An 18604-nucleotide genomic window follows, 5' to 3' on the forward strand; every position below is an offset into this window, starting at 1 on the left:
GGAAAAGAAATCAGTCCTCGACAACTTAACCGGCAGAATTTATTTTTTTGGAAAAAATCGCTAAGCCCCGGGGTCACAATTTCATCAAAAATCTGACTTTCGGCAATCCACTCAAAAATGGTGCCAAACGGTTGCCAATGCTCCCCTGAGAGGTTTGGCGGTCGAAACAGAAGGCTTTTTATCACAGGACAAGAAAAAAGCCCTCGACAACTTCACCGGCAGAAAAAGATTTGATCGAAAATCTGACTTTTGGCAATTCACTCAAAAATGGTGCCAAACGGTTGTAAATGCTCCCCTGAGAGGTTTGGCGGTCGAAACAGAAGGCTTTTTTTCGCAGGACAGGAAGTCAGCCCGCGACTACTTCACCGGCAGAAAAAGATTTCATCAAAATCTGACTTTCGGCAATTCACTCAAAAATGGTGCCAAACGGTTGCAAATGCTCCCCTGAGAGGTTTGGCAGTCGAAACAGAAGGCTTTTTATCACAGGACAAATAACCAGCCCTCGACAAGTTAACCGGCAGATTTTTTTTTTTTTAAATATCGCTAAGCCCCAGGGTCACAATTTCATCAAAAATCTGACTGTGGCAATTCACTCAAAAATGGTGCCAATCGGTTGCAAATGCTCCCCTGAGAAATTGACGGTCGAAATAGAAGGCTTTTTATCACACGACAAGAAATCAGCCCTCGACAACTTAACCGGCAGAATATTTTTTTTGAAAAAATCGCTGAGCCGGGGTCACAATTTCATCAAAAATCCGACTTTCAGCAATTCATTCAAAAATGATGCCAAATGGTTGCAAATGCTCCCCTGAGAGGTTTGGTGGTCGGAATAGAAGGCTTTTTATCACAGGACAAGAAATCAGCCCTCGACAACTAAACCGGCAGAACATTTTTTGGGGGGAAATCGCTGAGCCGGGGTCACAATTTCATCAAAAATCTGACTTTCAGCAATTCACTCAAAAATGGTGCCAAACAGTTACAAATGCTCCCCTGAGAGGTTTGGTGGTCGAAACAGAAGGCTTTTTATCACAGGACAAAAATTCCGCCCTCAACAACTTAACCAGCAGAAATTTTTTTTTTGAAAAAAACGCCAAGCCCCGGGGTCACAATTTCATCAAAAATCTGACTGTGGCAATTCCCTGAAAAATGGTGCCAAACGATTGCAAATGCTCCCCTGAGAAGTTTGGCGGTCGAAACAGAAGGCTTTTTATCACAGGACTAGAAATCAGCCCTCGACAACTTAACTGGCAGAAAAAGATTTTTTTAAAAAAATCGCTAAGCCCCGGGGTCACAATTTCATCAAAAATCTGACTTTCGGCAATTCACTGAAAAATGGTGCCAAACGGTTGCAAATGCTCCCCTGAGAGGTTTGCCAGTCGAAAGAGAAGGCTTTTTATCACAGGACAAATAACCAGCCCTCGACAACTTAACCGGCAGAAATTTTTTTGGGGGAAAATATCGCTGAGCCGGGCTCACAATTTCATCAAAAATCTGACTTTCGGCAATTCACTCCAAATAAGTGCCAAACGGTTGCAAATGCTCCCCTGAGAAGTTTGGCGGTCGAAACAGAAGGCTTTTTATCACAGGACAAGAAATCAGCCCTCGACAACTTCACCGGCAGAAAAAGATTTGATCGAAAATCTGACTTTTGGCAATTCACTCAAAAATGGTGCCAAACGGTTGTAAATGTTGGTTTCAAGCCAAAAGTCAGAGGAATTGGCCACCCTCCAGGTGCCCGGCTTGAATCCTTGTTGACCTCCCTCTCTGCGACTCCCGGCAAGATCAGGCGAGATCTCAATCGGCGATCCTTCCCAACGTGAGAAGAACACACCACTCCTCCCCTCCATTCCCAGGGAGGGGAAAGAGACAGACAGAAATGTATTTACATGCCTTTATTTCTGTCCTTCCAGCAGTACAGAGAAACGTGACTGCTCTCTCTCATCACCAACAGCAGAGAGAGAAAAAACTCCTCCCATGTACTTCCAGTACAGATCATGTGACACTCTGAGCTAACATCCAGTGCTCAGTGCACTGAATAGACTGTCCCTTGTTCCCACGGTACAGTCCCATAACGTCAACATCCTGTTTGGCTTTCCAGCCATCTGGAGCTCGCTGCTACATTGCTCCTTTTTCGTAACATCCTCCCCCAAAAGAATCAATGCGTGTTGCGGCAAGCAAAGCGTGATCCAGAGAAGAAAACAAACAGTTGTTATACACATAACACTCCCCTGTTGTTACAGTTCCACCCTTGGAACTCCCCGTCTCTGACTTTCGGCAATTCACTCAAAAGTGGTGCCAAACGGTTGCAAATGCTCCCCTGAGAGGTTTGGCATTCGAAACAGAAGGCTTTTTATCACACGACAGGATATCAGCCCTCAACAACTTAACCGGTAGAATTTTTTTTTTTTGAAAAAATCACTAAGCCCCAGGATCACAATTTCATCAAAAATATGACTTTTGGCAATTCACCAGCAGAAAATTTTTTTTTTGCAAAAATCGCTAAGCCCCTGGGTCACAATTTCATCAAAAATCTGACTTTCGGCAATTCACTCAAAAATTGTGCCAAACGATTGCAAATGCTCCCCTCAGAGGTTTGGCGGTCGAAACAGAAGGCTTTTTATCACAGGTCAAGAAATCAGCCCTCGACAACCTCACCGGCAGAAAAAGATTTGATAAAAAATCTGACTTTTGGCAATTCACTCAAAAATGGTGCCACACGGTTGCAAATGCTCCCCTGAAAGGTTTGGCGGTCGAAACAGAAGGCTTTTTATCACAGGACAGGAAATCAGCCCTTCGACAATTTCACCGGCAGAAAAAGATTATTTTGAAAAAAACCCTAAGCCCCAGGGTCACAATTTCATTAAAAATCTAACTTTGGCAATTCACTCAAAAAATGTGCCAAACGGTTGCAAATGCTCCCATGAAAGGTTTGGCGGTTGAAACAGAAAGCTTTTTATCACAGGAAAAGAAATCAGCCCTCGACAACTTAACTGACAGAAAAAGGTTTTTTGAAAAAATCCCTAAGCTCCGGGGTCACAATTTCATAAAAAATCTGACTTTCGGCAATTCACTCAAAAATGGTGCCAAACGGTTGCAAATGCTCCCCTGAAAGGTTTGGCGGTCGAAACAGAAGGCTTTTTATCACAGGACAGGAAATCAGCCCTCAACAACTTCACCGGCAGAAAAAGATTTTTTTGAAAAAAAATCCGTAAGCCCCGGGGTCACAATTTCATAAAAAATCTGATTTTCGGCAGTTCACTCAAAAATGGTACCAGACGGATGCAAATGCTCCCCTGAAAGGTTTCTCGGTCGAAACAGAAGGCTTTTTATCACAAGACAGGAAATCAGCCCTTGACAACTTCATCGGCAGAAAAAGATTTTTTTGAAGAAATCCCTAAGCCCCGGGGTCACAATTTCATAAAAAAATCTGACTTTCGTCAATTCACTCAAAAATGGTGTCAAATGGTTGCCAACGCTCCCCTGAAAGGTTTGGCGGTCGAAACAGAAGGGTTTAATCACAGGAAAAGAAATCACCCCTTGACAACTTAAGTGACAGAAAAAGATTTTTTTTTTCAAAAAATCCCTAAGGCCCAGGTTCACAATTTCAGCAAAAATCTGACGTTCTCCAATTCACTCAGAAATGGTGCCAAATCGTTGCAAATGCTCCCCTGAATGGCTTTGTGGTGAAAACAGAAGCGTTTTTATCCTTGGCTAAGAAATCAGGACTAGAAGCCTTAAGCTGCGGAAAATCTTTTTTTCCCCCCGGGGTCAGAATTTCACAAAAAATCTGACATTCTACAATTCACTCAAAAATAAGGGAAAACGGTTACAAATGCTCCCCTGAAAGGTTTGGCGGTAGAAACAAAAGGCTTTTTATGAGAGTATTCCTTAGCCTAACATAAAAATCCTTCTGTTTTCACCGCCAAACCTTTCAGGGGAGCATTTGCAACATTTTTTCGCCATTTCTGAGTGAATTGGATGATGTCTGAATTTTTGTGAAATTCTGACCCCGGGGTAAAAAAAGATTTTCTGCAGTTTAAGGTGTTGAGGCCTTTGGCTGCGAACTGTCGCCCTACCAATAAAACTGTAAAGTTGGGCCCCACTTCTTCAAATTGGGCCCCCTCTGGCCATCATTGAGTCTAATAGGTGCTGGGTCTGAGTTTCCCTGCCTTTGCAGGAAGTCTTGGGTTTGCAATTTGGGGAGAGGAGTGACTGCAGCAATGAGTGATGGTCAGGCTGGCGAGGCCCCCTAGATTTAGAGGTCCATGTTGCCCTGCCCTTGCATGAAGTCTTGGATTTGCAGTTTTGGGAGAGGGGAGGTTGCCTGCTGCGGAGCGGGCAGGTTGGAGAGGCCCCCTAGATTTAGAGGCCCTAGGCTTCAGCCTACATAGTCTATACATAAATCAGGCCCTGCTATATCCTATACTGGAGCAGGGCCATCTTAACCATTGGCACTAGGGATGCATGGCACCAAGGTGCCGGGCTCTCAGGGGTGCCAGCCCAAGAGTCTGGGACAGAGCGTTGGAGTCCGGTGAAGAGCCACCGACAGCCGAGCGGAGGCTCTTCTGCTGCAAGCGGCTCTTCCCTGGACTCCAACTCTCGCCTTACATCCCGTGCTGAGCTGCCACCACAGAAGAGCCCATGGTGCTCCGACAGGCTCGGCTCCAATCGGCTGTTGACTCTTGCCCCAGCTGCATGGCAGCTAACAGTTTCAGTGCCGCACCTGGAGTGCTGTGTAACATTGTGGTGGGATCTGCAATGCTGGCAGCATCAACAAAACCCGAAGAATAGGAGCGCACTGATCCCGTCCGGAGATGTTGCCTCTGATGCCGCTTGCCTTCCCCACCGTTCTGTACTGGCACAACTCTGAGCAACCTAGGGGCGCCGGGTGGATCTTTGCACCCCGGCGCCACATATGCTTAAGACGGCCCTGTGAATGAGCTCAGTAGAAGGCAGTTCTCTCCTGTTCTGCTTAGAGTGTCTCCTTCGTTCCTCTTTACAGACTGTAGATTCAAGGATGGGACTGGGGCAATGAGAAGAAGATCGTCACCTCCACTTGGGTTGACTGTGTGCTATAAGACTGATCTCCTCATACTGCAGTGTCTTCCATTTTACAGAGTGGAAGGGGAGGGAAAGTGCCCTGCTTAGGTGGCATTTTTGAGTGTCTCTGACTCTGCCTCTGCCTCTGCCTCAGAGTCAAGAGTGGATTTCATGCTCTTTATTCAGCTCATAGTGGTGAGGAGAAATGAATGTTTCCCCAAAGTATCTGCTTTATATACATTATTTACACAATGGGCTGTACGTGATTGGCTAATTCTGGAATTCTCCTGTAGGCCAATCAGGTTGTGGATTCACTTCCATCTGGAGCTGGATTGGGTGGCTCCTGCAGACCAATCATACTGCTGCATTGTTCTAGGACCAATCAGACTGCTGCATTTTGGATCCTCTTGTTTAAGGACCAATCAGACTGCTGCACTTTGGATCCTCTTGTTTAAGGACCAATCAGACTGCTGCACTTTGGATCCTATTCAACTCAGTACATAACAGTCCAAGTCCCTCTCTGCAGAAAGTGTGCCTCACTGACTGTGTAAAATCACATGCAGTATGTGCAGGTGTGTGCGTGTGACATCGCATATCCATGTGTGGCGGCGGGCACTTGCAATCCTGAGGGCAAGATGGCGCTCCTGCAGAGTATAACATTTTTAAATTAAGAAAATCAAATCTACCCTATTGTTGCCATGATATTTTCAGGAGAACAGGAAGATTTTAATCCCAGTGTCTCCCAATGAACACCTTTTTGTATGGAGTACTGGCTAAGGCACACATTCTTTTGCCAGCAATTTCTGCTGATTTAATGCATTTTGCATGTCATTTTCACCAATTCATTTCCTGCATACTTTCCCTAAAAGATGCATTTTTGTATTCACTGTTTTATTGGAGAACCTCCTCACAAAATTGTATGAGTTTTGAAGGACAACTGTGTTTTTGGGTTCTTGTGTTGTTTTGTAAAATGAGAATTGGATATATTTAAATGCAAAGTGAATTGAATTTATCCCTTACTAGGTTAATAAATGGCTAAAAGGGCTTGCCCAAAATTTTTCAACACTTGCAAGAATGACTCTCTCTTCTTTGGGCTCATTCCCAGGGCTATACCAAAGGCTGGGCCAGTGCTTCGACCACTGTTGCCAGAATTGCAACATAAAATTGATCCACCTTCTGCAAACATGCCTTGCTGGGTTAAAGAGTTCATGTTCCCCATTCCAGTAATTCTTCCTCTTCTCATGACACAGAGCCATGAACCGCTGGTGAAACCAAAAGTGACTTTTGCAAGGTCAGTCATTAGAAATATTAGAAGGTGAGCAACAAGCACTGCTATGAAGAACTTGCTGGTCTATCTTCTTCCATTTGTTCAGTGGACATGCTGTACTTCCCAGAATGGTGAGTGATGGTGGAAAAGGGCAACCTTTTGCCAAGGTAAATGGTCACTGCAGTATTAATAATAGAAACATTTGCATTCAGCAGGTGTGGAAAGATGTAAGTTAATTCTTTTTTTTTAATATACTTTTTATTAGTTTACAACCAGAATTATACATTTTTAACCAAATTTTCACAAATTATACTTTTGAGACTTCCTTCGATTTTTCTGGTAATCATCCATATTTACTCCTAACTAAAACACATTTCCTTTTTTGCATTGCCTTTTACCTTTCACCTTTTCCAATATATATTTTCCCAAACAATACATCTTAACCTTTACAGTGCTTCTTGGAACCCCACTAGCGTTGTTTGTAAATCACATACATTTTTCCGATAATCTACAAACTTCCCCCAATTTTCGATGAACTTTTGATTTTTGGAATATCTTATTTTTCCAGTCAATTTATCTAGTTCCGCATAGTCTGTTAGTTTCATTCTCCAGTCCTGAATTGTCGGTGTTTCTTCCTGTTTCCACTTCTGGGCTAATAGAATTCTTGCTGCCGCAACTGCATACTGGAATAGCTTACAGTCTGTGGAAAGATGTAAGTTAATTCAGCACTGTTTTATGTATAAAGCTGCGATTTTTTTTTGGTCCATTTGTGTTGGCAGTTCTCCAAGGATTACCAGAGACACTTTACTAACACTGTAATAAGGTTTTAATATTAACTAATTAATGACAGAATATTTCCCCTTCACCCTTACATGCACATAAATGTTAGAGTGTCTTTGCTCAGCTAATTGAAGAAGCAACGTTGTGTTGAAGTGACTGAAGGAGCAATTGATAGTAGCAGTGGAAGAAGAAGCATTCTCAGGTGGGGGGGATTCAACTCTGTATCTGTGAAAATCAAGATGAAAGGGTGACTCAGGGCTACATAGATATATTTATAATTTTGTATCATTAATATATTTTCTTTTCTTTTTGTATTTAGTTGTTCTTATGCTATATTGTTTTCTTTTATATTAGTTTAGTCGGGATTTTATGCTATGTTAGGTTGGAAACCTTTAATAAAATTGATTTTAAAAATAAAATAAAAGATAGTGGTAGATTCTTTGAGGATTAGGATAGTGATGGAATCAACAACGCTTAATGTACCAATAATCTCCATACCTTTGTAATTACACATAACCCTTTAGGTGCTTTTTTTGCTTAACTGGCTAAAGAAGCTGATATATTACTACATGGATCATTCCAGTTATGACCATCCTTTTCTGTATTTGATGCCTTGTAATTCCATTCACAAAATGACTGATAGAAATTAATGAATTACCATCCAAAAAATGTTAGGAAAAAGAATTTACTAAATTTAAAATATATCTTTGGAAAGTGTTGGTAATGTTGGCTTGTATTTGATTTATGAAGTTTACTACAATCCCTATTATTATTATTATTATTATTATTATTATTATTATTATTATTAAAGTTGGTTTTGATGGTACATATGATTGCAGTGTGCGAAGAACCACCTGACATTGATTTTGGGGAAATAAGAAGTGGTGAAAAGGCTGCTTACGTTGAAAGTGACAGAGTGCAATACAACTGCAACCCTGGATTTGCATTGCAAGGCTCCGAGTGGATAACATGCAGTGGACAAAAGTGGACACCACCACCAAAATGCTTGGGTAAGAGGCCATCTCCTCTTTGAATACTACAACCTTCAAATTAGACTGTGGATTGTCCAACAGGACCTTTGATAGCTTCTCTCCATGCAAAGCTGTGTTTTCAGGCTGGAAACCATGAACACAGAGTTTGAGAATCTTATCTCCAGGAGTCAAATATGGGCTTTCCAGCCTCTCTAACTGAGCCTCGGTATTCTCCCTAGATAATAGTCCCTCAGCAGCTGTGCCCCTCACCAGCCTGTTTTGCACCCTCCTTGAATGTTTTTGCTTTCCTGGATTAGGCTCCGCATGCCACGGTTGCTGCCAGCCCGAGATGGAAAAAGAGGAACATGCCTCTTTCCCCAGTTTGGGACGGCAGCAGCCATGGCTGTCCTCTCCTTTGCTCATCAAGATATGGCAACCCTCCCTGAAGACAATGACAAATGTGAGCCAATCCTTAGCGTACAAAGAGGGCAAACAGAATAGGGCACATGAAGGGCACCACAGTTCAAAAAGGACACTGACAAACTGGAACGTGTCCAGAGGAGGGCAACCAAAATGGTCAAAGGCCTGGAAACGATGCCTTATGAGGAACGGCTAAGGGAGCTGGGCATGTTTAGCCTGGAGAAGAGGAGGTTAAGGGGTGATATGATAGCCATGTTCAAATATATAAAAGGATGTCACATAGAGGAGGGAGAAAGGTTGTTTTCTGCTGCTCCAGAGAAGCGGACACGGAGCAATGGATCCAAACTGCAGGAAAGAAGATTCCACCTAAACATTAGGAAGAACTTCCTGACAGTAAGAGCTGTTCGACAGTGGAATTTGCTGCCAAGGAGTGTGGTGGAGTCTCCTTCTTTGGAGGTCTTTAAGCAGACGCTTGACAACCATATGTCAGGAGTGCTCTGATGGTGTTTCCTGCTTGGCAGGGGGTTGGACTCGATGGCCCTTGTGGTCTCTTCCAACTCTGTGATTCTATGATTCTAAGAAATGAGCACCAGTGATTATCCCTGACTTGTGTCCCCATCGCCACCTTTTTGTCTTTCAGCACCTTGTATTGTCACAAAACAACAACTAGAGGCCAAAGACCTGCTTCTGTCTGGGAACCGAGTACGGACACAACTGATTCAACATAATCATGTGTTGCAGTTCCACTGCAGGGAAGGGCATGTCCTCACGGTGCCTACGGACAGGAAGTGTCTTGATGGGCACATGGATTTGCCCTCGTGTATCTCTGGTAAAGACATTGTTCATCTTGAAAAATTGTTCAAAAGTTACTCAAATACCCGAAGGGTTTGTAGGCACCACACTTTCCATTTTGACTGGTTCCACAGGTTCCAAGGCTGCCTTCCTCATTTGTTCACAAGGACTCTAATCCTCTTAAAAGAATTTTCACCACCCCTCCCCCTCCACAGAATTGCTTGTATCCTGCTATAAGCACATGGGGACAAGGCTGTAGCGGTTGTTTTCAGTCTACTGCACTGTGGTTTGATTGGACCAGGACTGTTGCATCAGAAATAGGCCTGTGTGTGCTGGGTATCCAGTTAGTATGAATGTATGGACCAGAGGCATGTCCATAATGTTTTGTTATTATTATTTGTACCTCTTCCATATGACTGGGCTGCCCCAGACACTCTGGCGATGAGAATCAGTGTATCCAGTGCTATTTTTCTAGATAAAAAGGTGCCGGAACTCACCATGAATACCTCACTTTTTCTCTCATAAAGGCAATGGAACCCACCTGAGAGATGCTGGAACACAGTTCTGGCCGGAAAAAAAGCTCTGAGTTGTCATGCTTAACACATGCTGTTAAATGTAGTTCATAACGTTTAAAGTTGTGTTAATTGTGTTATTGTTTCTTGTGAATTACTTTGGAATCCTGGTTTGGGCCAAAAAAATTAGCCTTGATAAACCGTTTCCCAACATGCATGACCTACAGAATGGATTACCGTATTTTTCGCTCTATAAGACACACCAGGCCATAAGACGCACCTAATTTTTGGAGGAGGAAAACAAGAAAAAAAATATTCTGAATCTCAGAAGCCAGAACAGCAAGAGGGATGGCTACGCAGTGAAAGCAGCAATCCCTCTTGCTGTTCTGGCTTCTGGGATAGCTGCACAGCCTGCATTCGCTGCATAAGACACACACACATTTCCCCTTACTTTTTAGGAGGGAAAAAGTGAGTCTTATAGAGCAAAAAATACGGTAATTTCCCCAACCACTTGGTGCTACATTTTCTGCCATGTCCCATGAAACATACTGGAAAAGAACTAGCATGCTCCAGATTCTGAGCGAATCACATAATTGCAGTTATGAGATTAATGCCTTGGTAGTTCAGTCCACCAGTTCTTTAGCGCAGTCAAAGCCCCAACAGACCTTGGTAGCTAGCTGCCATGTTATTACACATGAGCCATAAGTCACTTTCCCCCTGCTATAAATATTCCAGGGTAGTGAGCGTATTTCCTTTTCTTCACTCTTGGCCCTTGGTTGCTGAACTAAGTCACCATTCTCATTGCTTTATTGTTTACCAGAAAGAGGGGAAAACTGTAGCCGCCCACCTGCTATTGAGAATGGAGACATTATTACCTTATCAAAGAAGCAGTACAAGGCTGGCTCTTCAGTTCAGTTCAAATGCCAAAAATATTATGCTCTGGAAGGAGATAACAGAACTTTTTGTGATAATGGGACTTGGACAAAAGCACCTGTTTGCTTAGGTAAGAACAAAGATAGTACTTATATTATTTGCATGAGTGAGTTTAGAATATCATTTAAGGAAATTCATTGCTGTCGTTTGTTTGTATTGTCTGACTTCCGGTTCATTAATATTACAGACAGCGGTTCTCTGTGACGTTTGAATCATATGGGGCAAATTCATAGTAAAGGATGTGAGATAAAGCATGGGAGATACCTAATTCATATCTTTTTTTGAGTGCACTGCTTTTAAGCAAGCCAGGGCCAACTGTAGTTGGGAGAAAAAATCCTTTCTGGCTGTGTAAACCAGTGACTGCAAAAAGCCTCTGTGGGAGCCTCTAAATCAAAGGATTGGAGGGTGGGAAAGTTTTGCCCTATGAGGAAGAAGGAAAAGATGATGGTTATTCCATTTTAAAGGGGGTACCCCTCCTTTCCCTGACACTCCACCAGGCCATGTGAGATGTAGGGCCTGCAAGATTTCTCAGGAAGATCATCCTTCTTCTTCTTCTTTTTAAAATATTTTTATTCAAGTTTACAATTTACATTTACAACCCCATATCTAATCCCTGGACTTTCCTCCACCCTCCATGGGTCCCAATATCAATCTTTTTTCAACTGCTCCTTATATTATTCTCAGTTTTTTTCTTAAAATGCCATGTTTTACCACAGTACTTGTTACATTACAAGTTTTGTTACAATCCTGCTAACGTTTTTAGTTCTTTACAGTGTTTTCCAAGGTAATTTATAATTTCCCCCCATTCCTTATTATTCTTGGTTTCTAATCTTCCCGGTCATATTTGCCATTTCAGCGTAGTCCATCATCTTTATCAACCATTCTTCTCTCGACGGGATTTTATCTTCTTTCCATCTCCTGGCCAAAAGTAGCCGCACTGCTGTTGTCATGTGCATAAAAAGTCTTTTCTGCTTCATTGGTATTTCTGTACCTAAAATTCCTAATAGGAAAGCATCTGGTTTTTCATCCTTCCTCTTCAACCATGGCAGCTGATGACTTTCCATGGGCTTGCCAGCCTGTAGGTTGGCAGGAATATATATATTGGCAATATATATTGCCTTCATGAACAGAATTTATTTTCTTTCTCCTCACAGAACCCTGTGCAATCTCTTTGGCTGAAATGGAAAATCGAAAGATAGAAATTAAAAGGAGGTTGGATGAAGTCATATCTGAAAACATCTATGTACCACGTGGTGGTTCTGTTGAGTTCACCTGTAAAATGGGCTACATGGTTACAACAAATCCTTCGCAATCTGTTTCTGTAATCCAGTGCAATGGAGATTCAATTGTGTATCCTGAATGCAAAGGTACCGGTAACTCAAGTTAGAGATGGAAGGATACTGAGTGGTTGTTGTTCCTGTTTAAGTTTTAAATTATCGATAATCTTTCTTATCAATCATTTTATTGCTTTATCTTTTTTTGTAAGCTGCTTTGAGATTTGTTGGTTTTTAACAAATAATAAATGAATGCTCATACCCGTGTACTGAATAATATCTAGCCAGGGAAAGAATTTGTTGCTTGATCTGTTGCTGACCAAATGTCCTTCTTGCATTCCTTCATAGAAATTGTCTGCTCCCCACCACAAGTAGAAAATGGCAACTTTCAGCCTAATCAGATTCAGTATGAATATCAAGACACAATCGAAACACAGTGTGAGTCTGGGTATCAGCTTCAGAGCCGCCAAGCCACTTCCACATGTACAGAGACTGGGTGGTCTCCTCCACCCATATGTATTCGTAAGTAGCTTTCTCTTTGCAGTTTCAAAGCATGAGCAGATAGCATTCAATGCATCCGAAAATATTAGAGTTCCCTGCACCATAACCCTGAGTGCTTGTCTGGGGACCACCTGCATCTGCTGCCACAGTCATCTATTTCTGTTTTCATAACCAGACCAAAGGAGGACACCCAGATAATATTCAGACACTGATACACTTGAGCCAAATGTGCATCCTCCATTAAACCAGCCAGACAAGGAAAATAGCAAGTGGAACATCCTAATTTATTTATGTTTGGCTTAACATTTTTCTCATCTTTTCCGAAGGAAAGAACTGTGACTATATTCGGATTGAGAATGGACAACTATCTGATACCTATGAACGCTGGAAAGACTACTATTTTCCAAGAAGGGTGGGACAAACAGTTGACTATCGTTGCCGTGATGGTTTTCTACCAATAAATAAAGAAACATGGGGTAGAAGTTCATGCACCGAATTCGGCTGGAGTCCAGAACCAAAATGCTTCAGTAAGTTAACATTTCCCTTGCATTCTCAACTTTGATCAGAAATGGAAACGGCCATGTGCAAACACAAAATATGCCTATTCCGAAAGATGTGGAAGGAAAATGTGTAACGTGGTTAGACAGTGAGTAATCAGAGTGGAAAACTTTAAAATTTAATATGAAAATGTATTCATATGGCACCAAAAATATAATAAGCTGAGTACCAGACTGACCCATTTGGTAGTGGTGACTGTGTTCCATAAGTGGGGAGGGGGGGCTGATGGAAAGGCTTTCTCTGTGATCACCACCCCCTGATATCAGTGGAAGATCTTGGCATTTGGGCAGGTGGCTATGGACGTAGGGGTGGGTTGAATCATATTAATGTCTCGTTCTTGTCACCTCAGAACAAGCACATTGTTAATTCCTTCTTTCAAATGCCTGCAAATTTTTAAAAGATAAAATCCTAAAAATACATATATTCTCTAAGTATAAAAAGAAGAGTTATAATGGTATTTCAATTGCCAAAATATGTGTCTATCAATGATGTAACATATCTACTTTTTTGCTTTTAGAAAAATGTGATATTCCTAGACAGTTTGCACATGGTACATTCAATGCCCGTTTTCGGCTGAAGTACATAGAAGGTGAAGAAATTTCATTTTCTTGTGAGAATGGATATGATCCTGCTAATCAACAAGCTAAAGCCGTGTGCACCAAAAATGGCTGGTCACCTGCTCCACGTTGTGACATAAAAAGTAAGTGTGGCAATATGGAACAAGAGGAACTGGATGCTGCTCTGTCCTGCTGTAAACAAAGTTAATAATAATAATAATAATAATAATAATAATAATAATAATAATAATAATAATTTATTATTTATACCTCACCCATCTGGCTGGGCTTCCCCAGCCACTCTGGGCGGCTTCCAAAAAAAATATTAAAATACTATAATACATCAAACATTAAAAGCTTCCCTAAACTGGGCTGCCTTCAGATGTCTTCTAAAAGTCTGGTAGTTGTTGTTCTCTTTGACATCTGGTGGGAGGGCATTCCACAGGGAGGGCGCCACTACCAAGAAGGCCCTCTGCCTGGTTCCCTGTAACTTGGCTTCTCACAGTGAGGGAACCGCCAGAAGGCGCTCGGTGCTGCACCTCAGTGTCTGGGTAGAATGATGGGGGTGGAGACGCTCCTTCAGGTATATTGGACCGAGGCCGTTTAGGGCTTTAAAGGTCAGCACCAACACTTTGAATCGTGCTTGGAAACGTACTGGGAGCCAATGTAGGTCTTTCAAGACTGGTGTTATATGGTCTCGGTGGCCGCTCCCAGTCACCAGTCTAGCTGCTGCATTCTGGATTAGTTGTAGTTCCCTGGTCACCTTCAAAGGTAACCCCACGTAGAGTGCATTGCAGTAGTCCAAGCGGGAGATAACCGGAGCATGCACCACTCTGGCGAGGCAGTCTGCAGGCAGATAGGGTCTCAGCCTGTGTACCAGATGGAGCTGGTAAACAGCTGCCCTGGACACGGATTTGACCTGTGCCTCCATGGACAGCTGTGAGTCCAAAATGACTCCCAGGCTGCCCACCTGGTCCTTCAGGGGCACAGTTATCCCATTCAGGACCAGGGAATCCTCCACACCTGCCTGCCTCCTGTCCCCCAAAAACAGTACTTCTGTCTTGCCAGGATTCAACCTCAATCTGTTAGCCGCCATCCATCCTCCAACTGCCTCCAGACACTCACACAGGACCTTCACCGCCTTCACTGGTTCTGATTTAAAAGAGAGGTACAGCTGGGTATCATCCGCATACTGATGAACACCCAGCCCAGACTCCCTGATGATCTCTCCCAGTGGCTGCATGTAGATGTTAAAAAACATGAGGGAGATGACGGAACCCTGAGATACACCACAAGTGAGAGCCCAGGGGTCTGAACACTCATCCCCCCCCCACTTTCTGAACACGGCCCAGGAGGAAGGAGCGGAACCACTGTATGACAGTGCCCCCAGCTCCCAGCCCCTCAAGACGGTCCAGAAGGATGTTATGGTTGATGGTATCAAACGCCGCTGAGAGATCCAGCAGAACTAGGAAACAGCTCTCACCTTTGTCCCTAGCCCACCGGAGATCATCAACCAGTGCGACCAAGGCAGTTTCAGTCCCATGATGAGGCCTGAATCCCGACTGGAAGGGATCCAAATGGTCCGCTTCTTCCAGGCGTGCCTGGAGTTGTTCAGCAACCACTCACCCAATCACCTTGCCCAAGATTTGAGACTGGGCAATAGTTGGCCATCGTGGCCGCATCTAAAGATGGTTTTTTAAGAAGCAGTGTAATAACCGCCTCTTTCAGCGGGTCTGGGAAGGCTTCCTCACGGAGGGAAGCATTCACCACCCCACGAAGCCCATTGCCCAGCCCTTCCCGGCTAGCTTTTATAAGCCAGGATGGGCAAGGATCAAGGAGACAGGTGGTTGGTTTCACTGTTAAAAGTTATAGGAAAGCTTAAGGATGTGCATGTATGCAAATTCCACGATGATTTGCAAGGAGTGGCAGAGGAATAGAGCTCTTTGTAGCACCCACCATGTCCTATCAACAGGACATCACAATCATTAACACTCTGTGTAAGCGCAACATGTGAAGTGGAAAGAACTAAACTTGGGAACAATTGCAGCTCTTCAGAACCTCCTCCTCCTCCTGGCCCATCCCTGTAGCTGCTACCGGCAGCCCAAAGAAGGAAGATATGGAAAAGCATCGTTGGTTGACTTTTGTCCTGGGCCCAGCTCTGGAGTAAAATGCCAGTCGCTGTGGCCCTCCCTAACATCACTGTCCTAGTCGATGGCAGCAGCAACCAAAATGATAAGCAAGAAGGAAAGTTATGCAGAACTGAGTTTAATTCTGAGTCAGCTCTAGGAACTGCCTTCCATGTCTCACCTCCCGGTCACCATCATCAGTTACATACACTACAACATTCCAGGAGGGAAAAGTGGGACACCCACACACATGCCATCCTCCCTGCCCCATATCTGTGCTCCTCCACTCCCCCAGTCACCCAAACTTGGCACTCTCTACCTACCCATCACTATACTTCTTGGTGTACCAACCACCCCAGTCTTGGTATTCCTTCACCCACCCTCCCTCCCCTGTCCTATCTTCTGCCTCCTCCTCTTCTGGTACTACAGACCTATTTCCAGAAGCCACCATCCACAAGTGCTGTGATGGAAGGAAGAAGGAGAACAGTGACAAGATAGGCTTTGCTTCTGTTTGTTTGTTTGTTTTTTGGGTCCCACAATTAGGTGAGCCAATTGACTTGAGCCACAGTATGGGACCCCCATACGGGTGAATGCAGGCTCCTTGGCTTCAGCAATAGCAACACGAAACCTCCGCAGTGCAGAGGGAGCGCTCCCTCCGCGCTCCGGAGGCTTCGCGTTGCTTTCACTGAAGCCTGGAGAGCGAGAGGGGTCGGTGCGCACTGACCCCTCTCACTCTCCAGGCTTCAGGGATAGCTGCCTGAAGCCTTTGGAGCGCAGCGGGACCTTGCGATGCGCTCTGGAGGCTTCGGGTTCCTTTTGCTGAAGCCGGGAGAGCAAGACTCTCCTGGCTTCAGCAGAGAGGGAGAGCTGCGCAGTGCCCCTTCAGTGAAGCGGGAGGAGAAATGGAAGGGGCTCCGTTTCTCCTGCCGCTTCGCTGAAGGGTCGCTGAGCAGAGAGGGGGAGAATTTTTTTTTTTCCTGTTCTCCCCCTCCTATGGTCCGGTGCGTCCTATAGAGCGAAAAATACAGTAACTTACAAGGCAATCCTAAGCAGTTGTGGGGAGTTAAGCTGTGCATAATTTTGCCAGCATGTCCGACAATGGTAGGAAGCTGGTGCTGTGTTTGCATGTTTATTTTTCTCTTGCTGACAATTTTATAATTCTGTCCCTTACCTCTGAAAGAAATGGGAACCTCAAATTTGAGACTGGTATATTTAAGGCAGCAGATCCAGGGAACTATCAGGGGATTGAGAAGGCAGCTGGATCCAGTGGATTCAAGACTATTCTGTCGCCGATTAAGATGTATCTACACAAATCATAGTTAATACAAAACATAGTTAAAATGCAATACATGCTTAACACAAAAATCTATGCATGTTACCTTATATTTTCATTGTTTGTTTCATATTTAACAGAAACAGAACGAATGGAATGAAGCGGATGGCCTACATTTTTATCCAGCATTATGATCTTCAAAAGTCATCCATCACTTATCCTTAATGCTTAATGTTATCAAATCATACTGGCTCCCCCCATATATATATAATATATATATATTTTATATATATATATATATATATATATATATATATATATATATATATATATATAAAATTTCCCAAAAAAGATCATAGATCTAAAATTGGGAGCTTACTTCATTGAAGCAACATCTGCAATTTTATCACTGGTAGGGATATCAAATGGTCTGATCCACTTTGATAAAATACAGTTTAAAATATGACAAGTTTAAAATAAACAAAGGGCAAATATACCCAAAGAAGCATTAGTGTAAAATATTTGCACACACATTTCTTGCTGTAGACGTTTGAACTACTTGTGAGGAGTGCAGCCTAAATAATGGACTGGTGCATAATTGCAACAAAGCTCTTTTTTAAACTACAGCGATTTTCTGTTCCTTAAAAAAAAACACAAAAAACCCCATGCACCAGAAAAAAATGTTTTAATCATTATATAATTAAAAATAACTTGCAAAAAAGTTTAATGTTTTGATTATATTAATAAAGATGTTGATACGATTTATATTGATATTTTGGATTTGTTCATACAATGTTCTGACTATGGGCATATTAACACCATCAAAATTCTTACCATCAATACCTGTGGTTTACTTTTTGTGGTTTTCAACAAAGCCATGTGTCATAATGTCTATCATCACTGATCAAATGTGGACAACTATCTCTCCTCTGGTCTGTCTTATTATTTCTTACTGGTGTCTTTGGGGTGCCCTACTGCTGGAGTATACACAAATAAAAAGGGTCGTGCTTTGTTTTTATAGGTCACAGTAGAAACTCCTCATTGAATCATTCCGGTGCTGTCTTGTATACATACGGCACTACAAAATGTGGGGGGTCAATTCTGACCATACAGTCATCTCCTGCAACAGGGTGGTGTTGAGAAAATTAACCTCGCCACTTGACTGTGGACAAGAATGACAGATTTGTCTGTGACTGGGAAATGAGAGATCTAATTCTTCCCTGTCTGTGGGTGGGTGTTATGTACTGAGTTGAATAGGATCCAAACTGCAGCAGTCTGATTGGTCCTAGAACAATAGGATCCAAATTGCAGCAGTCTGATTGGTCCTAGAGCAATGCAGCGGTATGATTGGTTGGCAGGAACCACCCAATCATGCTCCAGATATAAGTGAATCCACAACCTGATTGGCTTACAGTAGAATTCCAGAATTAGCCAATCATGTGCAGCCCATTGTGTAAATAATGTATATAAAGCAGATACTTTGAGGGGACTTCCATTCATTCCTCCTCACCACTATGAGCTGAATAAAGAGCATGAAATCACTTTGCGACTCTGAGTATATTTCAGTGTGAAAGGAGGGACTGAATCCTACCCTGCTTGC

The 18604-nt window shown here is 43.0% G+C and overlaps 1 protein-coding gene across 1 annotated transcript; it reads left to right on the plus strand.

Moving 5' to 3' along the window:
* The first annotated feature begins 6270 nt into the window (after positions 1-6270).
* LOC310765415 (complement factor H-related protein 2-like) lies at positions 6271-17196 on the plus strand. Its single transcript, XM_083620336.1, has 9 exons — positions 6271-6438; positions 7927-8097; positions 9119-9307; positions 10603-10785; positions 11870-12082; positions 12338-12511; positions 12817-13017; positions 13566-13748; positions 17145-17196. The coding sequence occupies exons 1-9, from the start codon at positions 6375-6377 to the stop codon at positions 17162-17164; spliced, it is 1398 nt and encodes a 465-aa protein (XP_083476462.1). The 5' UTR covers positions 6271-6374; the 3' UTR covers positions 17165-17196.
* The last annotated feature ends 1408 nt before the right edge of the window (positions 17197-18604 follow it).

The sequence above is a fragment of the Podarcis filfolensis genome (assembly GCF_964270895.1).
Source record: "Podarcis filfolensis genome assembly, chromosome: 6".
NCBI classification, from domain to species: domain Eukaryota; kingdom Metazoa; phylum Chordata; class Lepidosauria; order Squamata; family Lacertidae; genus Podarcis; species Podarcis filfolensis.